Genomic DNA, 27,352 nt, shown 5'->3' on the forward strand with positions numbered 1-27,352 from the left:
GTCAACCTCATTTTCACCTGGGGCCACATCAGCCTCGAGATTGCCTTCAAAGGGCCAAATGTAATTTTAGGACCATATAAAGGTAACTACTCCTTAACAGTTATGCAAAAGTTTGGTGCTGCCGCCAGGTAGAAACAAGGTGGAGGGCTAGATTCAGCCTGTAGGCCTTGTGTTTGCCACTTGTGATCTATAGGAAACTACTTTGAGTAACATCGACTTCTCATGGTTCACTGATAATTCTTTTTTTGGTATATTTTACTGATTATGCTATTATAGTTTTCCCAATTTTCCCCCTTTATCCCTCTTCTGCCCTTCAACCCCTAACCCTCCAGTACTCCCCACCCCTTAGTTCTTATTTAATAAGTCACTGATAGTTCTTATTAAAAAGTGAAAATGTAAATATTGTGCTGGGTATGCAATATTAACACACTTTGATGTAACCTAAGTTTACAAAGGCAGGTTGCCTTTGGCTACCACAACCCAGTTCTAAAAAGCCTTATTATAAGTGCTCACACTTAATACTAATAAAAGACACATTTTTGGAGTAGTAGTTCATGATTTTAGAATGTTGTGGAAAGAATGTAGCTTCCTTACTTCCAGCAGAAATAAAATGTAAAAATGGCCCATATGTTCAGGAATTACTGAATGCTATGTTTACTTGACGATTTAGCTCTTATTAAGATCCCAAGGTATTCTAAACTTGACTCTCTGGAAGCAAAGGGAAACCACCTTGCTGACACCTTCACAAGAAATGCTGCCTTTTAAAGGAACTGACAGCATTTAAGCCGTTGTCATTGTCCAAAGGGGCATTTTCCCAAATGATAAATTAGAAAAACCAGCTATAGAAGCCCAAAAATTTGCCTCAGAGAAGGAAAAATAAGATTGGAAATCCAACAATTGTTGATTTGATAAAAAGAGAAAGCTCTAGTTCAGGCCAAATAAAAACCCAACCCCACCAAAGATTAAAATTCCCACTTCTAACTACTATATATGAAGTAAACCATTAGTCCACTGACAAAATGATAGCCTTCATGAATCAATATTGGTGGGGAAATATTAATAAGGCCGCAAAATACATTTACCTCACTTGTCCTGCTTGTCCAAAGTACAACCCACTGAAGCCTGTTCACACTGCTCCCAGACATTTTAGATTGCCTAATGGACCATTTGAGGGCTGGCAAATGGATTTCATATAGCTTCCCCTGTCTCATGAATATAAATGTGTTTTAGTCATGGTCTGTATGCTTCCTCAGAGGACTGAAGTTTTCCCTTGTACACAGGTTACTGCCTCTTCTGTGGCTAACATCCCTTTGGAAAAGTTCATCTCTACCTGCAGATTCCCTCTTGAACTCTACAGTAATTGGAGAACCCATTTCATATATCAGATGTTTCGACAAGTCTGTACTATTTGGCCAGTTTTACAACACTTATACTCTCTTACCACTCTCAATCTGCAGGTTGAGTTAAAAGCACTAACAGTATAATTTGACTCAGTTGGCAAATTCTGTAGAGGCTCTCCAAATACCTTCACTAAAAGCATTGCTATTGGTCCTTGAAAATCTCAGATCCACCCCCTTTCCAATTCATAAACTCTTTACTTTTAAGATAATCACAGGGCACCCTATACACCTGGTCCTTGCCTCTTTTGATCTACAGCAGATGAAAAGAGATACAATTCAATATAATAAAAGTCTAATATCTTCTATCAAACCATGTTCTGGTTGGCAGAGCCATCTTTTCACCGAGCAATCCAGGAAGATGAAGATCTTAAGCAGTGCACTTTCCAACCTGGAGATTTCATCGTCTACTGGAAAAGACACCTCCAGAAAGATCCTCTTCAGCCTTGCTGGAAAAGCCCCTATCAGTTACTGCTAACCAACCTTTGTAACCAAACTCCAGGGAATAGATACCTGAATTCACGTGACACATTTAAAGAAAGCACCTAATCCTGACCAGACCCACACACCATCTGACGAACAGATGATAGATTTCCCTGATCTTGAAGTAGATGAATTCTGATGAGACAGTTTTCCCAAGATGTCCTAACCAGGAATACTGACAGTTGCCTGCCAAACCTTTCATGTTGACTCAGTGCTTCAGATGATCTCCAATGCCTATGATCATGATAACATATGAACTTCAGATAAAGAGTCCCCGAGAGTTTTCCTTTTATCCTTCTTTATTACTCAAACATGACCACAATAGGTTTCCAGTCTCTGCACTTCTCCTCCTATGATCTTGTTGTTTGTTTGTTCTGGGGTGAGGGTAGCTTTGAGGACGCTTTTTTTGCATTTGGACTCAGTACTCAGCACTTTTCCTCTCCAGGTCCTCCCTCTCTTCCCTCATCCAAAACCCAGGCCAACAGAAATGCAGCAGACTTTTGTTCAGGGCTCTTTTGGCAGTGTGATAACCCCTATGTCTGTGCTAATCCAACTGGTCCTCAACTGGAGTGCAGTTCCCAGGGGGGAGGTCGAACAGGGGGAGTTCATGTTTTCTCCACTTTTGCCTCTTCCATATAGAATACGTGATTAAATGCTTGATAGTTACTTTTATTTTTGTCTATTACCTTAAATCAGCTACTTGGACACCTGGCAGCTCAGCTCTCTCCAGCTCAATTGAGCTCCTAGTAGAGATTATGTGGGATTATATTAAAGATTCACTACAATATGAGTTGCAATTTTCAGTAAAGAGAAATTTGGTGTGGGAAGGGCTTAAGGTGTTCATATGAAAGGTCTAGAGAAGGTAGAAATGATTTGAGAGGTAAGGCAATGAGTTGTTTTTTAAATGTGCTTAACTTTTGATATCTTGCAGCCAGGGAAAAACAAGTAGTAGGAAATAAGAAATATACATCTGGTACATGGAAATATACATCTGATACTTTCTAGTCATATAGATTTGGAATTTTAATCCAGGTAAAACATGTTCAATCATAATAAAAGTAAGCTAGAGGCACCAGGTTTACCCTTCTACATGTTATAATTAAAAACTAGACAAAATATATTATATAAAAATGGTTTTCAGACATTGGGCATAAGACAATACAAGGTAGTAATCCCCAAGAGAGGGAAAACTCATGAAATGTGCTCTAAAAGACTACAGACTAAACAATTTGAATCCCTGGGATCACCCTTTCCAGACCAGGAGAACAATCTCTATTAGATGGACTGATACGAACATTTAACAAAACACAGATTTAAAATCCAGTCTGGAAGAAAACAGGTAAAGTAAACAGAGAAACTAACAAAACCCTTAGTTTAATAAAATACGAGCTCAGAAAAGAGATACTGTATTTTGCAGTGTATAATGTGCACCCACGTTTTTGGCCCAGACTTTCAGGGAAAAAATCTTTCATTTTAATTTTTTAATTCAATTTTTAATTTACTTATATTTAGAAACAAAACCGATTATCATATTCCAGGGTAATTTTTTGCATACAGATATCATTATTGCTTTCTAGAGTTACACTTTTAATACATAAGCATAAAGAAAAGAATTAAAAACATCTGTAGAGATACAGAACTAGTATTACCCGTGTATAATGAGAATATTTTTCTCTCAAAAATTTGGGTAAAAAAGTACACATTATACATAGCAAAAATTAATATCTCTTGAAGTACCAAGTCATTTAACTAAAGTTCAACAAAAGTTCCTTTACTTATACATCTGTTTCTTTTTATTTGGTTGGTTCCAATAAAAATATGTAAATACCTTTTTTAAAAAAGAGCACATATTACAATTGGTGTTTTTCACAATTTCTCTATCTAGGCTTCTTTCTATATTAGTATGAAGATATTTTTTATAATTATTTAATACTGAAATTCTGATACTTAAGTGTTTGTGAATAAGTTTTTTCTTTGTTTTCTTCTTTTTATTCTTTCTTATTACTTAAATGTTTTTAAATATTTTTTCCAAAAACAACATATTATTTTTAGGAAGTAAACCAAGGTTAAAGTAATAAAGAACACCAACAGTTAAGAAAAAAATATAAAGAAGTTCCATTCTTTTCATTTCCATTCTTGGAAGACTGGGAATATACAGGAAAGTAGAAGGTAAAACAGAAAAACCAATGTTTCAGAAACTAATGAAAGAGTAAGCTTGAAATATAATATAAATCAACAGTGTAAAATAAAGGGGTTCAAATATTGGCCTTGACAAATCACCAGTGACCTATGCAAGAACAATTGGAACAACAATTTTAACTGGGACAATAGCCAGATAAGTGGTACAGGAAAAATTTAATTATTAAGTATAAATTACTAAGTTAATTGTTAAGTATAAATTGACAACACCTTAACAATTAAGCTGTAACAAGGTTAAATTCTGTCCCCAATATTACTTACATTTTTTAATAAGTATAAATCCATTACAAAAGTATGGATTCAAGTCTTACAATAAATATAGTTATCTTGATTTTATTAAAGGAATAAATTTGCAATTGGAATGGATATATTCCTTCTTACTGAACACTTTTACACTATTAGGCAGGCTGGTTGCAGAACTGCAGATCCCCAAGTTTCATTCTAACTCTAAAATTTTGATTTCAGAACAACTGATGAGAACTAAACAATTATACACATAAATGCATAACTGATATTGAGTACAGTAACTATATTATCTATAAAACTTTAAACAATACATAATTAGTAAAACTTTATCAATGAATTATAAAACATTATGTTTCCTCCTTATAAAACATCTCACTTGAATTCTTAAAGATGACTGACTTTCAGGTGTCCTATTTAATATTCTCATGACAAGTGAAAATGTTAATGAGATATCAATGAGTAAAGAAGTAGAAAGAGGGGGAAAATGTAAGATTTTTAGGAGAAACTAAAAATAAAACATCAAGAACTAGATAATTCAAAAATGCATATATTCAATATTTATTCTCACAAAAAAATTTACCTTCTTTCTTCTCTGCTATCCATGTATTCAATTCTTGTATTGTTGCTTTGTCAATAGATGCACGCACTTTAAGTTTATCCAATTCTTCCTGAAGATTCATCCTATGAAAATTAACATGATAAATAATTAAAGAAATAATGTCACAAAGACAGCAGATTTAAAAACATATGAATTATACAACAGTAAAATAAAAGCAAAAATACATTAACAGTAACAAATCCTAGAAATTAAAACTGAATTTTAATGAGGACTTGGAAATTAAAAATTTTAAATGATGTTTAACTTTATCTAAATAAATATGTTAAATACTTAAAACACAGACTATATGATTTTTAAAAATCATGTATGAGTTACCTGACCACCTTCTAACACACAGGTATGCTACGTAAAACAATAATAAAAATGTTAACATATATCACTGAAAGCAAAGATAGCAAATCTCTAGATGCCAACACAAAGACTCCTTACTAGTAAAACAGAATTAAGATACTGCAGTAAGCTACCTGGATCAAGTACTGCCCCTGAGGACCTAATGACCCAAGTTGGGATGAAAGTTTATGCCTAAGGCACTTTATGACTGAGACAGAAAACTGGGCTAACTTCAGAAACCTGAGAGACAAAATATTGCTGCATGAAAACCTGGATATCAGAGCTTATCTGGTTCAAGTTCTATTAAAAGAGGTTTCCTGCCCCAGTCTGAGGACAGGATAGAGTCAACTATCTGAGATCAGAATCCTAACCATATATTGCTGGTTTCAAAATTAAACCATATATATTTGCAGAGACATAACAAATCAATAACAATGTATAAACTGGTTTATGGCCAGTGTACATTGGAACATTCAGGCAGACACAATCATCTAATTCAGAGAGGTTTCCACAAGCTGAAAGAGAGGATAGGAGAAACCACCAGAGAAAATACTCCTCAAAGAAGTGAAGTTTGAAGATAAGAATAATATATATATATTATTCTTTTTGAACATATATATGTATTCAAATGTATATGTATTTAATATATATGTATTTAAATATATATATAATTCTTTTTGAACATATATATATATGTTCAAAGTCATGAATGACAGCTTACATATTACCACTCCTAAAAGAATGAACAACAAGGAAATAGAGATAACAGAACAATTAAAAATGATTTTTATTAAAATTAACAATTTTTAAACATCAAAAAAGAGGTAACAAACATATATTAAAATGAACAGGGATTAATAAAACAAAAGAAGAAAAATTAAAAAGAACCAAATAATAGATATAGAATGTTAAATAAAACTAAAATTAATCATAATAACATAATAATTGAAATTTAAAACACAGTGGATGTATTAAATAGCGCACAGACAAAGCTAATGAAAATTGGTAAAAATCAGAGACCACACAAAGAAACAAAAAAAGGAAAAGAGTAACAATATATAAAGTGTGTTGGAATGAGAAGTCCAGAAAGCACCTAATAGAAATTATTCAAGGGCAGAACTGAGATAATGTGGGGATAGGGAGACAATATTCAAAATACAAGTGAAGATTGAGAACTGAGGAAAAGTAAGTATGAATTAACAGATTGAGAAAGTATCAAAAATTGAAAACAGAATAAATAAAACTACTTAGAAACATAGTGAAACTGTGGGACACCAAATAAAAAGACAATTTTAAAATCCACTGAATCACAAAGCAACATCAATTAACAATTGAAAATTTTGGAATGACAGTAGACTTCTCAGAAACAAGAAAAGCCAGAAGAAAAATAAGTAATATTTTCTATGTTTTAAGGTTTATTATTTATGTATCACAGATAAAATAAGAACTATTAAAAGTATATATTACAAAGAAAGAAAATAAATGCAACAAATCATACAAAATAGGAAATAATGATGCAAAATATTTGTAAATGCATACATGGAACTAAAAAACATTACTATTTGAAGCAATCATAATAGTGAACTGAAGGTAAAGATGAACTAAGGTACAACTGAAGTTCTGAACAACAAAATGATAGAAGAACAAGGAAAGGGTCAGACTTAAAGCAGTTTAAAATCCTTCCATTGAGGTACTAGGATAGAGGTACTGATGAACTTTAGACTTTGCCAAATAAATGGTGTATGTTGTAATTTCAAGAAAAAGCATTTAAAGAATGAAAAACAAATATAAAATTTTCAAATCCGAAGAGGTCAAAAATAGAAATAAATAAATTGTAATCAAATCAAGTTCAGATTTAAGAACATGGAACAAACTGAAGCAAGATAGCCTCATAAAGAAAAAGCAGATATAGCTCATCTCAATTTAGTTTTCCTTGGCTCTCAGATCACTAACCCAGCAGAACACAGGCTACCATTGTTGGAAACATTATTTCTTGCTTCTCTAGAGGTATTTTATATTTACAGCTTGTGCTCTTTTAGGAAGAACTTACACAATCCCTACTTCAGATAGAACGTATTTATAAACACTAGGGGCCATCTTGTTCTCGAATCAAACTAACCTCCAACAAACCACATCTAACTGTGTGTTTGAATGAGGGGCTCCCAGAGGCAGTGCCCAGGTACTCCTGAGCTACAGGAGTATTGTCTCTCCACTGGCTACCCACTTAATCTGGTGTTTCAAATTTATTCCAAGTTTGGTGCAAGAACCACAATTCAGAATCTACTTCTTACTGGACAAATGATATAAAATGACTATTTAGACACTGGACAAAAGGCAGCAGAAAACTATGATGTGTTAGAGGTATGAAATCAACAAAGAGTGAAATTCAGAATCCTTATGAGTGATTAAATTTGATTTTAAATCCTAGCTCTAGAAATTACAGTATCCCCCTCCACCCACACTTAGTCTTTTGCCCAGATAATAAGCAATCCCTGAGGCAGTAGAAGAGAGTAAGCTGAGACCAGACTAATGGCCACTTGGTCCAGACCTCTGGAAGGCTAAAATTAGCATCTTGACCTAAGTTATGTTTAATTTCCTAAACCCTAAGGTGTAATGACCCCCTGGCTACTTCCCCATGAGGCTGTGTTAGCATGGGTAGCTAGTTAGGTATTAACAAAAGAAAATGGAGCCAGGCATCTAATTAAACTGGATTAACTAGGAAGCTACAGCTTCACCCCAGGAGACAGCTACATCCTCTGCCAAAGGGACTTAATCCCTGAGTAGGCAGGAGCCTGCACAAGACAAGCTTTCCAAACTCTTTGGGGAACAACCCATCCATTCCCACAGACTAGGGATATGGAGAGTAAGAACCAGCAAGGGGGAAACTCCTTTGCTGGGCACATGAGCAGTAGAAGCCACGATGGTGCAGGGGGAGCTCCTTCCAATAAGTGCATGTGCAGTAAAAGCCAAATGACAAAGTAGAACTTTGAGGAATGCACACTAGGAGCCAAAATCGCCAAGAAAATATCAGCTAAGATGAGGGCAAGGAACTCTAGAAGATCCAGGAAAGGGACTGGATGGGGGTGAGCCCTGCACAAGCCCCTTAAGAATTAGAAAAGAGATTGGATAGTTTGAAAGAAAGCTGACTCTCTCCCAAGCCCAAAACAATATAATCAAAGCTTAACAAAGGCCCAAGGGGCATTCCTGCATTCTCTCTCAGTAGCAGCCACAGGGGCTGAGCTCATCATCAAAAGCAGGCTGGACAGGAACAGAGACTGTGCTGGACTACTACAGCCTCAGATGGCAGGCTAATGACATGGCAGCTCTGGGTTGTGGCCCTCCTCCTGGGCTTGGTGCAGCCCCAGAGGCTAGACTTCTTCCACAGCTGAATCACCTGGTTGTGAATGAGACATTGGGCACCTGGGGGCAGTCCTTTGTTTTCACTCTAATAAATCTTGCCACCACATCTCATCCTCCTATGCTTATATCCTTGGAATGCATTTCCTTTAATACTGTGAAATAATGCTATTTCCCCAGCACAATGATGCTGAGATGTGATGCTGGACAGAGTGATGCTGGAAAAGACCTGAAGAAATGATTTATCACACATACCTAACCCAGAGTGTCTTGTGATTTTGCCCTATATAATGTGTAATATACATGCCATCTGGGGAGTCTGTTTGGTTAGAACACTCACTCTCCATCTCAGTTGACTAATTAAATATTAAACTATTTAAGCCCTGGCTGGCATAGCTCAATGGATTGAGTGCGGGCTGTGAACCAAAGCGTCACAGGTTCAATTCCCAGTCAGGGTACATGCCTGGGTTGCAGGCCATGACCCCCAGGAACCGCACATTGATGTTTCTCTCTCTCTCTCTTTCTCCCTCCCTTCCCTCTCTAAAAATAAATAAATAAAAAATTAAAAATATATATATTAAACTATCTTTTCTTTCTCTATTGTAAACTCTCATCTGTGCATTTCTTTAAGCCAGTGCACTTAAGCAGGAAGACTCAAGAAAAAAATGGGGGTTCCAGTAACAAGAAAAACCTTAAAATGACAGTGAGACTTCTGCCATGAGACAGTTGCCATACCATGATGCAGAGAGAAAGGATCCTCACTGAGTTGAGAGGAGATTAGGGTTTGGGAAGGCTGAAGTGGCTACAATTTGTGAAGCACAGTACCCAGAGAAGAGGAAGCTACAAAAAGAAAAACTTACAGAAATCTGCCTAGGAATTCTTTTGAGTCTGTGGCTAATATTTTATTGTATATGCATAATATGTATATGCTAAATAAAGCAGGCAGAGAACAACCAGCACTACTAAGTAAACTGGAGCTCACACAGCACTGGGAGACATTTGAATTCTGACCAACTACAGAGGAGAATCTGTTGAATACAAAGGACATTCAACAAAGAATTCCACAGGGTCATTCTAATTTGTAGGGATAAGCAAGCATCAGGTAAAGGAAAACCTAAACCTGGGTTAATGAGGTGTTTAAAAAAAACCTGACAATGTTCAAACTGAGTTGTTTTTTTTTTTTAACACACCTCTTTCAGTAGTCAATAAAAAAGTGGGTGGAAATCAGTAAGGGTATGGAATATTTGAAAAGTACTATGAAAACTCTTGACCTAATAGGCATTTATAAAACATTTCACCCAATAACAGCAAGATACATATTCTTTTCAAGTGCCATGGCATTTTTACCAAAGTAAAACTAGATGCTGGACCACAAAACAATTGTCAATAAAATTTTGAGTTCTAAATCATGCAAAGTATCTTCTGTGACCACAATATAATTAAGTTAAAAATCAAAACCAGAAGGATCTCTGGAAAAATTCCCAAATGTGTGAAATTACAGAATCTACTTTTAAATACTTTTTCTTTCAATGAAGTCTCCACAAGGAATTAGAAAATATTTTGAACTTGCAAAATATTGAAACACAACATTTCAAAATTTGCTAGAACAGTGCTTATATGGACATCTATAGTATATGCTTATATTAGAAAAGAGGAAAGATCTACAATGATATAAGCTTCAAATTAAAAAAAGAGAGAAACAAGACTAATCAATCTGAGCACATTTTCATATGTGCTTTGACCATCTGGATGCACTGTTTTGCTCATATTTGTGTTGAATAGATTGTCCCTTTATTTATTCATAGGAATTCTTCATATATTCTGGATACTAGTCCTTTGATGGACATATAAGGTCCATCCAGAAAGTACATAATATGAAAAACAGAGACATTTACTGAAGAAGATACAAGAAACATTCTACATAGGACAATGATACTTCAGTCCCCACGAAGTAGGCACCTTGCGAAGTAGGCAGCAGTCCCATTTTATTTGCTGAATCTTATTGACAGTCTGAAATCTCTTCCCTTTCAAAGGTGATTTTAGTTTCGGGAAAGAGAAGTCACAGGATGCCAGATCTGGGCTGTAGGGGTGCTGAGTCACCTGGGTGATTTGCTGTTTCACCAAAAAACTCTGCATAAGATATGTTACATTAGTGGGTGCATTGCCGAGATAAAGCTGCCAATCACCAGTTGCCTATACCTGTGGCCTCCTGAAGCATCCAAACAATTTCTGTGAAGGAATGTTAAAGCTTAATGCAAAATTTGATGCAGATCCCTTGCTCTACTCGCTCTGTCATTTTGAATGCGATCACCATGCTCACTCAACTGAGTCTAACCGCCCCTACTGACTAGTACAATGAAGTTGCCATTGTTCATGTACACACATTCCAGTCCACTATCCTTGGCTGCTGGGTTATACTGAAGTCATGCAAACCATTCTCATTATATTAACAATGGCTGGACTTCTTCCAGACAGACCTTGTGCATACTGCAAATATCTCTTTTCACTCCATAAGTTGCCTTTTAATTCATTAATTAGTATCTTTCAAAGAAGACAATAAGTTCTTCATATTAACATAATCCAGTTTATCCATTTTTAGTTTATATTTAATTGTTTTTAAATCTGGTTGAAGAAACCTTTGTCTACTACAAAGTCAAAAAGATGTTCTGCCCTGGCTGGTGTAGCTCAGTGGATTGAGCATGGGCTGCAAACCAAAGGGTCGCCAGTTAATTCTCAGTCCAGGCACATGCCTGGGTTGCAGGCCAGGTCTCCAGTGGGGATCACGTGAGAGGCAACCACATATTGATGTTTCTCTCTCTCTTTCTCCCTCCCTTCCCCTCTCTCTAAAAATAAATAAATTAAAAAAAAAAGATGTTCTTTTATGTTTCCCTTCAAAAGCTAAACTACCTAATCTTTCCCTAATCTTTACCTAATTTAGGTCTGCAGCATATATAGAATGGTTTTAAAAACTGAAGTTCCTGGGACTTTTAGCTATATAGTTATATCATCCAATATTTTGGTTGTGTCCAATTTTTCATAATTATAAACAATGTTATAGTGAACATCCTTATATATGTTCCTATACGCAAGATTGTTTCAGTGACTTTAACTAAAAGTATAATTACTGGGTCCTTGATTATAAACTTAAAAAAACAAAAAATATTTCAAACATTAAAAATGTATGGAGAATAATATAACCAACATTAATGTACCAACCATCTGGATTTAAAAACACTAACATTATGCCATGTTTAATTCACAGCTTTTATTTTTGTGAGAAGATAAAATGATCTGCAAATAGTACTACCCCCCAAAATATAGTACCTTTTCTTCCCTCCTTAGAAATTATCAATATCTTTATTTGGTGTATATATTTTTGTTTCATGTTTTAATACTATATATGTATGTGTATATCATTATATAGAATTATATTTTTGTGGATATATATGTTTACATATGTATGCACACATAGATCCATATCCACAAAAGTATAGTACTATTCTATGGTTAAAAGTACTATAATTTTTTTAGGATATATCATAGCTTATATACTATTATTCAACTTTCTTCTTTTAACTCAACTTTTGCTTTTGAAGCATTTCCATTTGAATAAAAATAGATCCAATTTATTCATGTTAAATGCCATATAGCATCACATTCTATTAATAAACCACAGTGTGCCCATATTAGCTACTAGTGGACATTTAGGTTGTTGCTAATTCTTAACTATTACAAAAATACAACAATGAACTGTTGGGAACTGCTCTGCCTGATATCAGAAGCTGTAACCCCCACTAAGGCTAAGGCTGAGAGAATGACCTTGGACCATAAGCCAGCAAGGAGACAAAAGCTTATCTCCCTGGCAGGAGTGCCACTTCTGTTCCTTTTACTTCATCCATAACTAGCCCCCAATGCTTGGTCGGTTAGCCAATGATGGGTAAGATTCCCCAAGGGGGCAACAATCTAAGACAGGCACGATCACGTGGGAGACCCCCAAGAAAGGACTTTGGGGGCTACAGCAAAAGGGGGCGATCGACCCTCACCCCTCACCCCTCAGCTTTGACATAGCCTGAGTCCTCATTGTCTGTGAGAAAATCTCCTAATCTCTTGGCTGCCTTACTTCCCTTGCTCCACCTAAGCCTGAAACAATGACAGATGGTGGTACAGCCCTGTGCTGGAAAGAGCAGGTTCCCCAGGCGATTAGGCCTAAGAAAAAATATGTAAAATCCTGTGAAACCTGCTTTGTTTAGAATGCTCTCAATTAAATGATAAGGGTCCAAACAAGAAGTAAGTTTCTTCCTCAAAGTTTTACAGCTCTTTAGCTATCTGACCCTGACTCAAAATGGGCCATCAGAGTTCTTTGTTATCTATTGTTTGATCCTTATTGCCTGGCAATGATTAATGAGCTTTATCTGTATTCCTGTGTAAACGAACCCAATAAAAGCCCACTGAGGAACAGGCTCATGATCCTTCTCCTCTGAGAGATCTGCCACCTTTCCTCCCCAAGCAGATCATGTCTTGGTAGACTTATTCTCATCCATGGCGGACAGGGGGCTCTGCAGACAAAGCTCCCCTAAAATGAACATCCTTATTCATCATCCTAGTTTACTTATTTAAAAACATCCTAATAATCTATCTCAGGATGAAATTTTTCTCTCAAGGGTTTTATATTACCTAAATGGAATTGCTAATATTGAGAAAAAATATTACCAAATTAAATGTCCTTTGACATCTGAAAATAATTTTACCTATAACATTCCTATATTGATGATATATGATACCATTTATTTCTTATGGATCCTTAAAAGCAACTGACCTACATTGAAAACATACTATCCTAAAGCCTGAAGTAGTTTTTAGAATAACTAAACACTTTGTATTAGTTACCTAAACCATTCAAAATAAAATTTGATATTTATATATAATCTTTAGAACTCAAATCAGATGTTCAAACTCAATGTTATTGATATCTTCCATAGAGAAAAAATGTTTTAAGACAGACTGAGTTAGTATGACAAATATACTTACAGAAAGTAACGTTGATAACACTTTTAGAAAAATCAAAGGATTGCTCACTAAATACTTACAATTTACTGTATAATTCTTTAAGTAAATACTATGTTATTCTTTAAGTAATTTAAAACATGCATATTTTATGTATATTTATATTTTTAATATATAAATGTTGCCTCAAATGTATGAAAACAAATTAGGGCTGCAATTAAATTAATACTATATTTATGGTGCTTATGATTCCAATGTGTGCATCCCCTAAAATTCATGTTGAAATTCTAAACCCAAAGATGCTGGTATTAGGAGGTGGAGCCTTTGGGAGCAGCTTAGCTCATGAAAGTGGAGCTCTCATAAAGGGGACCCAGAGGGCTCCCTTGCCCCTTCCATCATGTGAGCATAAGACACAAAATCTATGACCTGGAAAAAGGTTGAGGGCAGCCCAATCTCAGCCTTTCAGCCTCCAGAACTGTGAGAAATAAATTTCTACTGTTTATAAGCTACCTGGTCTGTGGTATTTTGTTATAAGAACCCAAACAGACTAAGACTTATAACCTCAAAAAATAAATATTACATGTATATGGTCTTAAATGTATGAAAACAATAAACATCAAAAGTTAATACAAAGAGTTAGAAATTGTAACTCTGAATTACTGTTTTCTATTTACTCCATGAAATATCTGCCAACAGATGCAAAACACTGTTTTTTCTTAGCCCACAATCTTGTTAACTATATGGCAAAACATAATGAAAATGCAACAAAATGTAATAGCACATAGGTGGGAACAACCCACACATCTATTGAATAAATAAACAAAATGTGGTTTATACATACAATGTAAAATTGTTCCACCTTAAACAGGAAAAAAATCTGACATGCTAAAACATGGAAAACCCTTGAAAACATTATGACAAATGAGATAAGCCAGATGCAAAAAGAAAAATATTGTTAAGATTCCACTTATATAAGGTATCTAGAAAAGGGAAATCCATAGAGATAGAAGGGAGAAAGAGACAAAGGCTGAGGGAAAATGGAACAGGGAGTTATTATTGAATGAGTACAGAGTTTCAATTTGAGAAGATGAAATGTTCTGATGATGGTAGTTAGTACAACAATGTGAGTATATTTAATAGCACTGAACTCTACACCTGAAAATGGTTACAATGGTAAGTTTTATGTTATACATGTCTTACCACAAAAACCATGTCTGACCCATAATTTTGACTGATTATACAGCAAACAAAATTATGAACCATTTGTATACTTTAGCCACATGGGGTGGCAGGAAAAAGAGGGTGAAAAAAATGGAAAGAATCAGGGAAAGCACAAACATAGAAGGCATAAAAGAGCTTTATCTTCAAATAAATCAAAGTTTGTAATTCTGTATTTTTGTGCTTATTGATTATTATTTGTGGTGTCCTATAAACTAAAGCACTGTGAGGCCTGGAACCATATGTTTTGCTCAATATTCCACCTCAAGTGCCCAGCATTTTTAGAATTAATGAATGAAAGCACAAATAATACAAAGGGTCACACAGATTTTGTTATGTGTAACTAATATCCATGTAACTAAATTTAGTTATATGTAACTAAATCTCTATGTAAAACATGCAGATTTAGTATTACAAACCTCCACAGTTTAAAGACATATGTATGTATGTATGTATGTATGTATTTAGAAAGTCACAGAGGTAGAACAAGTGAGCCATAGAAGAAATGGGTTCAGGAAATAAGTTACACCAAAAGAAGGGCCCTTCAGCTTGGAGGTGAAACAAGGGGGAAAAGAGAGACACAGAGAGAGAGAGAGAATGAACGGAAACACCCTGGGGAAAGAAGAGGGTAGGGAAGCACAGAAGTGTTCCATGGAGAGAGCTGCTTAGAGATTTTTGTAACATATTATTTACTTAGCTAAAATGGTTTACTGGCTTTAGGCCCCAGTACTTTAACAGTATCTTGAGTGAATTCTTAAAACCTATCTATAGGTCTTAAGTTGCACCACATTCTGAAGTATTTTAGAGATAGAAAAAAGAATATAAGGGGCTCTGGCCTTTATGGCTCTAGCTCAGCAATGAATTAAGTTTTGTGCTAATCTTGTTCTGAAACTTCCCACTCTTACCTAGGAATACTTAAGAGATGAGTTTACTTTTGAAGGCTCCGATTTCACTGGATGAATGTTGTCCCTGATTCTCAATCATAAAGTAAGTAAGATGTAAAGCCAGTTGCCACATAGCCTGAGAATCTATTACCTTTCAATGGACACTGATAACTTGTACAACTCTTAATTAAGAGTTAATTGTCCCAGAATCTAGAGTCTTCTTTGCCCTTGGCTTATGATAACCTGTGCTGTTACATGTTGGACTGATTTCTTAAGGACAGTTATATTTAAATTCTCATCTTCTTATATCATCTCATTAACTTTTACATGTAATCATATACACTGTTTGTCAAAGCTATAAAAATAATGTCTGGGACAACAGGATATTTGCAAGCAAAAGAATAAAGTTGGTCCCCTACACCATATAAAAATTTAACTAAAAATCTAAACATGAGTTAAAACTATAAAACAGGAGAAACTGTGGGTATAAATCTTCATAATCTTGTACTTGGTGATAGCCATATACATGTGACACCAAAAGCATAAAGAATAAAGGAAATAATACATAAATTGGACTTCATCAAAATTAAAAATGTTTGTGCATCAAACGATACTATCTAGACAAGAAAGAGACAACCCACAGAACAGAAAAATATATTCACAAATGTCTGAGAAAAAGAATATGCAAATAATACCACAATGAGATGTCACTTCACACTCATTAAGATGGTCATAATTTAACTGAAAGAAAGAAGAAGAAAATAACAGGTATCAGCAAAGATCCGGAAGAAGTGGAGTCTTCCCTTCATAGATTGGTGGTGGGAATGGAACATGATATCGTACTTTTTGGACTATAAGACACACACACCCTAATTTGGGAGGAATAATGGTTGTTAATGCTGCTGTTGAGTTCTGTTCACATTTACATTGGTGAAATACTATGTTACTTATGTTATTAAATACTTTACCACATTTTTTGCTTCAATTTCTTTTCCTATTTTCCTCCTCTAAAACCCAGGTGCAACTTACGGTCCAAGAAAAATGGTAGCCTCTATGAAAAGTTTGGCAGTTCCTCAAAAAGTTAAACACAGACTTATCATATAATCCAGAAATTCTGTACAAAAAATTGAAAACAAGTACTTGTACACAAATGTTCATAGCTACACTACTGACAATACCCCCAAAGTGGAAGAAACCCAAATACCCATCAATGGATAAATGAATACATAACTTGTGGTATACACATACAATATTACTCAGGTGCAAAAATGAATGAAATACTAATACATACTACAGTATGGATAAGCCCTGAAACCTATGCAAAGTAAAAGAAACCAAAAACGAAAGGTCATTATTTTGTATGATTCTATTTACATCTTTCTATACACACACTACATGAGTTACAGCTTATAAAATGATATGCTAAAAAATCAATGTACTATATAAATTCTTAAAAAGGAAATAAATCTGCCCTCATTAGCAAAATGAATAAAAACAAATTTCAATAGTCTTATTTCAGTGAAACAAGACTTGTGTTTCACATGTTTTATTTCACCATGATACTTTGAGTTTTATTTTAACATCATATTTCATTAGAACATTTAAATTAAACATGTTTCCAAGGAAGTTCCCTGAGGGCAGAAAATGTGACTGATGTTCTCATCTCATTCACCTAGCAGAGCACCTGTCACAGAGCAATAGCTCAAACACACTTGTTAAGTGAATACATTTTTTTTATTTTAATCATTGTTCAAGTACAGTTTTCACCCTTTTACTCCCAATGAATACATTTTTCACAAAATAACTCAAGCCTCCCCCCACCAAATGTTAGTATATGATTTAAAGTTTATATCATTATTTAGCATTTTTTAAAGTTTATCAACATAAACTTCAGTATGTTTAAGTTAAAACTTATACAAGTGGTTATCGCATCAATGAATTTAAACAGAGTTCAGGAAGAAAAAGTTCCACGCTTTTAGTAATGACTCTTAGTATTTAATTCAAAGAGCTCCTTGTAATGCAGTATGTACACTGCTGAGTGAACAAAGACTGTAACAGTTCCCTCACTTTCTTAAAAAGGCCTTATTACTTCTTCTTTCATTATACTTCATTGATGAATAAAACAAACCCCAAATAACCCTACTTATAGCTAATCTCTGCTTGAAATTTTCTTGAGATTAGATCTTGAAACTAGTTAGGTCTTCTCACCTAATTCACTTTGTCCAAAATTAACTTTCATTCATCTAAACAAAAAGAACATTAAAGATTATCAGAGAAAGTACTGATACATACTACAATATGAGTAAAATTTATGAAAACATTATGCCAAGTGAAAGAAGCTAGTCACAAAGGAACATATATTGTATAATTCCATTTCTCTGAAATGTCCAGAATAGGCAAATTTATAGACACAGAAAGTAAATTAGTGGTTACCTAGGGCTGGGAAGGGTGGGTGGGAGAGTTAGGGAGGTGACAGCTAAGTTGTGTTACAGTTTTAGGGGGTTCTAATGAAATCTTCTAAAATGAAAAGCTTCTAAAATGATGCACAACTCTTTAAATATATTAACATCTATTGAATTGTTCACTTTACATAGTGAATTATATGGTTTGTAAATTATATTTCAATAAAGCTATTAAAATTATCAGGAAATGTTTCTGAGACAAATTTATAAAAATAATTTTCAAGGTAAGAGACTATTACTAGCGCCAAACATTTAGCACTACTAGAGTGCAGTACATCCTAAGAGGTAATTGAAAGTATACATTTAAATATATGATAATTTCCTCAAATTTTACAATTACACAAAAAAGTGGTGATTTAAAGTTACATGTGTTATCGTATAGTATATAAAATAAGATTTTGATTTTCCGCTAAGGTAATTCAATGATATTTAATTACATCATGCTAAATTCTAGTAATCTAAAAGACATCCAGACTTTCAAAAAACTGCATGGTCTGAATGTCAAAAATTAACTCTAAATGAAGAAATAGTTAAGTAGCAAAAGAGGCTAATTATGTTGATCTCTCTTTTTTTCCAAAAAAAAAAAAAAAAGGGCAGGGGGGAGTGTTCTTTCTTTTCCAAGCTGAATATAATAGCCTGTAGATTTTAAGATCAAGGAAGCAAACTATATGTTTTCTAAAATATGAGTATCCTTCATCAAGTTTTATATTTAGAGGAGCTAAAAGACCTATGTGAGGGATCAGCATTAAGCCCAAAGGACAGGCAGTGTACAGCAAGAAAGAAAGCAATTCCCCCATGGTTTCTGCAGGTCACTACCAAGGACCATGTTAGCAGATCTATACCAGACCCTTAACAGGCAGTTCTGCTGCTACCAGTAATTAGCTTGGACAGCTCTGGCTCCAAGAGTAGCAGCAAGGCTACACCATAATGAGCTCAGCTGGGATTAGCAGGACAGGGCAGGGAACCAAGAGAGCTCAGGCATTCTGCATTGCGTATATATCTAGGAGATCAAACAAGGATGGCTGGCTAGGTTATCCCCTCTCCACCTCATTCCAAAAATGAAGCACGGCAGTGTCTAAAATACAGGCTAATGAAGAGCGACACCTCCAACAGATGAGAGCCACATTAATTAACACAATCCCTAGATCATATTATACAGTTTCAGCTAGAGCTAGCAAATATGCAACTTCTTATTGCATTATACATATATATATTTTAAAAACTAGTCCTTTTTTCCCTTTAATTTTATCAGCAAAAAAAAAAAACCCAGATTATTTCATTTCCAAATTTTCTAAAGTTTTTCTCTCATGGCCTTTAAACCACAAAAACTTTGTCCCAAATATTTATCTAAGTCCATATTATTAAAAAAAAAAAAAGAAACTCACTTTTGAAGCATTAGTTCCTGATTTTCCCTTTTGAAATAGGCCAGTTCATTCCATACAGCATCAGAATCTTCTTGTTGAAGTTGTCGGGGATCTGCTCTCTTTATTTTTCTGATTTCAGTCCTATTTTTAAAGTAAGGTTGTTTTCTTCCTTAACATGTTCAAAGTGCATTAAAGAATTATTTAAATAATCCCTACAATTTTAAAATATCTATTGACCAAATTTCTGATTCAAGCTCACTGTTTACAGAATGGATTCCCTAAAACCTGAGTACATAGATATTAATATATAATAATTTCCTAAAAAGCTAAACTGTTATTATAGAAAGCAAACTTTCAAACAGATACATGATATTCTTTTTGTCTCATTCATTCTACTAGTAATAAAGCATACATTGTAGGAATGTCACAGTTTCTAAAAAAGGATATAAGCAATCAACTCATCTAGAATTTGCTATGAACCAACCTGAATGTTATATATTTGTTCTATACTAAAACAAGCTATTTATTATCAGTGAATATATTAGAAATTAGTTTTCATCCTTCTAGTGACTACTAAAATATCAGATGAGCACAGTCTAAATCCAGGAAAATTGTTTTATCAATGTTTTACTAACAAACAATATGAAACATTTTTATTCTTCAAAGGAAAAAATTAGATGTAACAATTGTCTACAAAATATGCCAAATGCCCTTTACATTTTAATTTTCTGTACATAAAACAAACTCTTCGTTTTTATTTTGTAAAAGTGCTGTACTGTCCAATTTAGAAATGGTGTTTCTCTATAGAAAAGACGAATGAGTATCATCAACATTGCCCTAAAGGATCCCTCTCAAAAGATGAAAGGGTATATTTTCTGTACTCATTTAGTCCTTTACTCTCTGGTGATACTGTTAGCAGGAGAGCCACTTGCAACTAACCAAGATCTGAACACCTCAAGAGCAACTGAACTGAGACCAACAATTCATTCAGATAAGCTACAGAACTATCTGATGGATAGAAAAGATTTTCAAATTACATACTAGGCTGAAGTAGGTTTAAGATAGTTAACTATGTACAGGAATTTCATATTTCTCATCTTTCAATTAAAACTTAAACACTTTTTGAGTTATAAGTATTGCAGCACCAGTCTTTTATTTATTTAAAATATTTTTCAATCAGATGACTATGAACTATTCTTGCTTTACATTACATACATTTATTAAGCTGCACTGTTGCTATAAATATATATAAGAATTCATAATTGCCCACACTTATGATTTATATAAATGATATAAAAACCTGTATTTATTGCTAGCATATTTCTGTTTTCATTTATCATATTCCCTATTTAAAATTTCACAATAAAGATCTGACTACCAAATAATTTTTTAAAATAAAACAAAAGCCATTAAAACACTTATATGATGCTACTCCATTCCATTTAATATTTAGGGAAATGCCTTTATGAGCTATGTAACTCACATGCCACTGCCTTCTTCCCACTGTTTTAATTGCTCTTTTACTGCCCTGTAGTTGGTCTGTAACATCTGTAGCCTTTCCTTGCGTTTTTCATGGGCATCTCTTAGCTCATCATTTTCTTGGCTCTGTAGAACAAAAAAAGTGAGTACACAAGTTTGAAGAAAGTATTAGTAAAATGTTACAAATAAAAGGTTACCTATCTAAAAATTAAATTTAAATAAAAATAGAATATAAACATGAATAAATGAATTTATACTACTGATTTAATTTAAGGAGAAGAATTCCTAAAGTCACTACGTAGGTTTGCTTGATAAATTCAACTCGCACTGCTTTTTTAAAAGCTGGTTAAGTAATTTCAAATTTGTGCTAGCAAATTAGTTTTCTTTCCCTGCCATTAATACATACAAATATTTATGAGCCACTCTTGCAGATATTTTAACTTTTTTTGTTTTCAGTAGACAAATTTTTCCATATAATAAGCATGATTAGTTGTTAGTTCTAAGTACACATATAGTTTGTGTAAGTGACTAGTAAAACCAATTCTTCAACCCAGGCGTACATTTTTAGTCTAAGGCACAAGGATAACATAAGAGGATGAAATCAGTTTGGACCTATTTAGGAATAGCATAGTTTAGCCTTTTGGGTTATACCATTATGAATTACAATAAAATGGGAAAGCTGAACTTAATACTTTTGAAAAGGTCTTGGAATAGGCAGGCCAAACATTACTAGGTTAAACAATTATAGTCAATGACTTCCAAATGTCTTAAATAGAGCACATGAGATAAATCTTCACTTTTATATATAACCACAAAATAAATTTACAAGGTCAAATTTTCAGTTCAGAGAATGTATTTATATTATTTATGAACTGTGTTTCTCAAAATAAAGTAGAAAAATCCTTGAGTTTTTTTATCCTCGAGAATTTCAGATTTGTTTTTTAAACCCTTTTTTTCATATTTCTGTATGAAGGAACTTGTATACTTATTTGGTGGGGTCAACAGGTACCATCTGATAGTTTAGTGAGGTGAGTTGAGGGGGCACAAGGCAATGAGAAAGATATGAACTCCATTCTTGAAGCTTTCTCCTATTAGCTGCATGCATAATCTTAAGAACACTATTTAAATTAATGAAATTTCTTTTTCTGTAAAATATTGAAAAGGACACAGAGGTTTAAATTATGATGACTAAATTACATGAGGTAATATACAGGTCAAGTCCCTGGCACTGTGATTGCCCCACAGAGGCACAAGGCAAAATCCAGCTTCCTTAATGCCCTTATCATTTAGAAGCCAAATTCACTGTTTCGTTGACTATCTATCTAGCTTATCAAGAGTAAGATAATACATTATTTTATTATAATTTGACCTGTCCCAACAGTATAGGTATTTTGTCATTCTGCTTTGAATATATGTATAATAAAATAACTTCAGTAATTCTCTTAAGTAGTTATCAGGAAGCATCTGAGTCTTGTGTATACCAAGTGGACTGTATGCCATATGGAAATTGAAGTGTTTGATAAAAAAGCATGAGAACTGCATCACTTGAAAGGGGCGATCAGAACAAATGTTATCCTGACAAATTCCAGTGACAGCAAACTTGCTGAAAAGTAACATAGTTTGAATACCATGGTTAAAAATTCAGGATACTGAATTCAGTTTCAACCAAAGAATCATACATTAAGAACTTATTACATGTCAGATGTTAAGTGTTGATAAGAGTTCAACTCCTGTTGCTTAAAGTTACTAAATATTACTCTGACATAGCTACTTAAAGTCAGGGTGTCTCAGTTGCCTCATCTCCAAAACAGAGGCTATTTATACACCTTCTTCTAGGACATAAAGAATGATTTAACCTTGACCTTGAGTTTTCCATACTGTTGATAAACAATCCAAATATCATTTCATTTCTTTGAACAGTAAGTTTTCCAATCTTAAATATGGGAAATAGTGCATAATTTAAACTAGCCAAATAGAAGAATGGTAATTAGTAATGTTGATATCGTCTCATAAATGAACATAAGTTCATTTACTATAAGTTTACTTACTAGGATTCCTTAAGAACTAATAATGTTTATTAGAAGTTTAAACAAGATATACTATAAAATTATGAATTAAATAATTTAATTATAAGAAATTTAGAGATATTAGAAAAGATTCATATCAAAACATAATTTAAAGTAAACATAATTAAAACAGAGTACTTTATTAAAAGCCTCTAACACAGCTAAGTATAAGTATTCTTCATTGAATCAAAGTCCTTCTCAATAAACTCTTATTTTACAACTAAAAATTATTACATACAATTTCAGTGATTTGGAATCATTAAAAGTCTATGTTAGAGTCTCTAGAAACTCTGAATCAAAAGAACCTAAAAGATTGACCCAAAAGTAAAAATTAATAAAGATATCCAAAGTTTTTTGTTACCTTTAACAATAATCCTGTTGAATTAATTGAACAAATTGAGATTCCTGTTATTAGTACTGTCATTATTTCAGTATTTTTCCATACTACCTGAGCTACCATTAATCCCTGAATTTGCACCCAATATTTTCTCTCTCAAATAATTAACTGTTTGTTATCAATCCAAAGATTAAGACTCAATAAAATTTTTTTGAGTCCAATATGTCAGGTTCCATGCAATGCATAGTGCTTAAAGCACTCAGTGTGGCCACCTGTAATTGTTAACATGTTAGTGTAATATACTCAATATTAGGAAATAGTTTTGACTTTTCTATAGTAATTGAAATAAGTGGCTCATTCCATCAAGTACTAATTATGGGAAAATAGTTCCGTAAATAAGCTTTAACCTTTAATTTTACATGTTACTATAAACATCATTTACTATACCTAAAACTAGAGTGTTTACATAATTCTTATAAAATTATTAACATCTAAACTATTAAAATAAAGCCAAACTAGATATTATTTGATAAATCAATTGATGGACACAATTTACAATTTTTTAAAAGATTTTATTTATTTATTTTTAGAGAGAGGGGAAGGAGAGAGGGAGAAAAATATCAATGTGTGGTTGCTTCTCATGCGCCCCCTACTGGGGACGTGGTCTGCAACCCAGGCATGTGCTCTGACTGGGAATTAAACCCCTGACCCTCTGATTCTCAGCCCATGCCCAATCCACTGAGCTATACTAGCCAGGGAATTTTATAATTATTTTAAAATGAAGTTTCATCCATGAATTTGTGCTTTATAATGCTGATATCCAATTGTAACACACGGGTTCAATCAGTCCTAGAGACCATTGTCCTTTAGCCTACTTCAGAAACAGTAACATTTTATATAAATACTAATATAAAATAGATTATATGTAGTTCAAAAAATGTTTTTCCTATTTTACTGCAAGAACAGATGCTGACTGAGGTCTTCAGTCAAAAACTGGATACCTCAAAGAAATGTTTAAAAAGAATAATCAAAATGTTTTTTATAATATTCCAACAAATACAGGTTACCTGTAGCTTGGATTAGGAATCCTTAGCTCCCACTTGACTTACAATAGCCTAAGTCAAAACAATAGCAATTCATTTTGGCATTATTATCCCCAAAGTTCTTACAACAAAACAAAACATAAGGAATGAAAAATACATTAATATCACTAATTACTACATTTTCCTAAGAAGACACACAAAAGTATGCAATGGGCAGTTACTGAACTAGACTCATTTATTAGATCATTCAATAAAACATTTACTGAGTACCGTTTATGGATTTACAATTAAACTAGCTAAACTGGAAGCTCTAACTTCTGTATACAAACAAGTCTACATAAATGACTAAAACATTAGAAAACAGGAAAGTTGTATCAACTGATGTTTCTCAATAATGTATGCAATTCTACTTTCAGATCATGATAACAGCAATGATTCTTAGTCTATTCTTGTAATTTGGTCAAAGGCACCTTGACAGGTATACTGAGGGCATAAACACTGTTAATGTAATAGTGACTCAGTCTTCAAAAACAACAGTAAGGTTTTTAATAGAGCCTTTTAGAAAATGCAAGGATTCCATGGATGTTGAATTTCAGAAGAATGTACAAAGTTCATAAATATGTTAACATTAAAAATGACATACAAACTGTATTCAAAGGATATATTGAAGTTATTAAATGGCATAGAAAAATGCTTATAGGATCAAGTTGCCAAATGCATGAAAGTCAGTACAGCAGAGATTTGTGGCATTAGTGACTTCAAGGATACCATGAATTTCAGAAAGCTCTGATACATTACTTTCCAAATTAGACTTTGTAAGTTGTTAGTTCACTAGATTCATAGTCAGGATTTGAAAATTGGCAGGATTTTTATAACAGCTTTCATCACTTCTATTACTATTGGTTCTTTTATTACAACACTGGTCATCCATTTGAAATCATGTACAACTGGCCACAGAAGTAAGCTGAACAAGATAATGTGTTGATATTTATACAAAACTCATAACTAGTATTAGAATAATGTACATGACTTAGTATTGACATAATGAAGAACCTCATTTCAATGTATCTATATATATACATACATGTGTACATTTTATATATATACATAATTATATATATATATATATATGTAAATTAAAAGAACCCTACAATCACTCTTCTTAGAATTGCTTTACAATACACTTTGGATTTATGCACTTCTTTTATTAAAGGCACTTGATTATAGTGCCCTTTTTTCATTAAATTCTTTTGTCCTTTTAAAATAAGAAATCTTGCCCTAGCTGGTGTGACTCAGTTTGTTGGAGCATTGTCTTGCACATCAAAATGTTACAAGTTTGATTCCTAGTCAGGGCATGTTCTTAGGTTGTGGGTTCAATCCCTGATCAGGGCATGCACAGGAGGCAACTAATCAGTGTTTCTCTCTTACATCAATGGTTCCTTTTCTTTTCTCCCCTCTCCTGCCCTCCCCTACTCTCTCTGTCTCCCTCCCTCCCTCCTTCCCTCCCTCCCTCCCTGTCCCTCTCTGTAAAAGGAATGAAAAAATGTCTTCAGATGTAAATAAGTAAAAAAATCCTTTCCTCCCTGGCTTGTACAGCTCAGTGGGTTGGGTGTGGTCCTGCAAACTGAATGGTAATTAGTTCAATTCCCAGTCAGGGCACATGCCTGGGTTACAGGTCAGACCCCTAGTTGCAGGCATGAGAAGGGATGTCAATCAATGCTTCTCTCTGATATCGATGTTTCTCTCTCTCTTTTTCTCCCTCCCTTCCCCTCTCTCTAGGAATAAATAAAATCTTTTTTAAAGAAGAGAAAGAAACCCTTCCCTACTAAATAATAAAATGCAAGAAAAAATTGCTCCCATTTTTCCCTTATCTTGCAAATCTGTGACAGAAAATATACATTTGAAATTCATGATGATATAAATTGACTTGGAAAAGGCATACAGAAAAAGTATAAATGAAAAAGAAATTGTATGGAAAAGAATTTTACTCTGGAAATGAACTTGAGGCCTCATGTAAGAGAGGTGTATTTAGTTAAAAAAATGAGTAAATAAATTAGTATAATGCTTCTAAGACTTTCTGAAATAAGAAATTTGAAGAGATGGAGGAGAATAGATCTAAAAATGTCCAAATTGCTCTACTCCTTCCTGCCAAAAACAAGGATCTACCAAAAATTCACAGAGTTCTTGGGCAAATGAGTACAGGTCCTCTACTACTGAATGGCATGTGAAGTGGTTAATTTTCTGTGTCAACTTCACTGCCCAGATATTCCATCGATCATTATTTCTGGGTGTATCAGTGAGGGTGCTCCTGTATGAATTTAATGTTTAAACCAACAGACTAAAAAAGCAGGTTGCCTTCCCTAATATGATAGGCTTCATCCAATCCACTGAAGGCCTGAATAGAATAAAAGGGTAAGAAAGAATTCTTTCTTTCTGCCTCTCTTTGAGCTGCAACACAGATCTCCTGACTTCAGACTCACACTTGAACTGGAACGGGAACTTACACCGTCAGCTCTCCTCGTCCTCAGGCCTTTAGACTCGGAGTGGACCTATTCCATTGGCTCTCCTGGATCCCAGCTTAATGACCATAGATCTTGGACTTCTCAGACTCCATAATAATGTGAGCCAACTCCTAATAGTAAATCAATCTCTCTCTTTACATATATCTATCTTTCAGAATAATGATGTCTCATTAAGGAAGACTAAAGGGTTATATATAGCCTATTGGTTTTGCTTCTCTGGAGAGCCCAGATGCATACAGGATAGAAGCTGTGGTATGTAAATTTCAAGAACTATGCAAAAGGGAGGAAAATGATAAACTGATTTCCAAAATATGCCCATAATATCCTGTGCTACCCCAGTGT

General features: G+C 33.9%; 1 protein-coding gene across 2 annotated transcripts in view; it reads right to left on the reverse strand.

The window, feature by feature from the left end:
* The window catches only part of CNTLN (centlein), a 294,809-nt gene that overhangs the window by 115,654 nt on the left and 151,803 nt on the right, over positions 1 to 27,352 (reverse strand). For both annotated transcript variants that reach the window (XM_045840845.1, XM_045840844.1), the window contains exons 11-13: positions 21,047 to 21,168; positions 19,585 to 19,704; positions 4,906 to 5,006 (exon numbers count right to left, since the gene is read on the reverse strand). In XM_045840845.1, coding sequence (XP_045696801.1) covers positions 4,906 to 5,006; positions 19,585 to 19,704; positions 21,047 to 21,168 — 343 coding nt within the window. The remainder of the gene's footprint in view (positions 1 to 4,905; positions 5,007 to 19,584; positions 19,705 to 21,046; positions 21,169 to 27,352) is intronic.

This window comes from Phyllostomus hastatus, unplaced genomic scaffold (assembly GCF_019186645.2).
Source record: "Phyllostomus hastatus isolate PE091 unplaced genomic scaffold, TTU_PhHast_1.1 phas_contig_34, whole genome shotgun sequence".
Classification (NCBI taxonomy): Eukaryota; Metazoa; Chordata; class Mammalia; order Chiroptera; family Phyllostomidae; genus Phyllostomus; species Phyllostomus hastatus.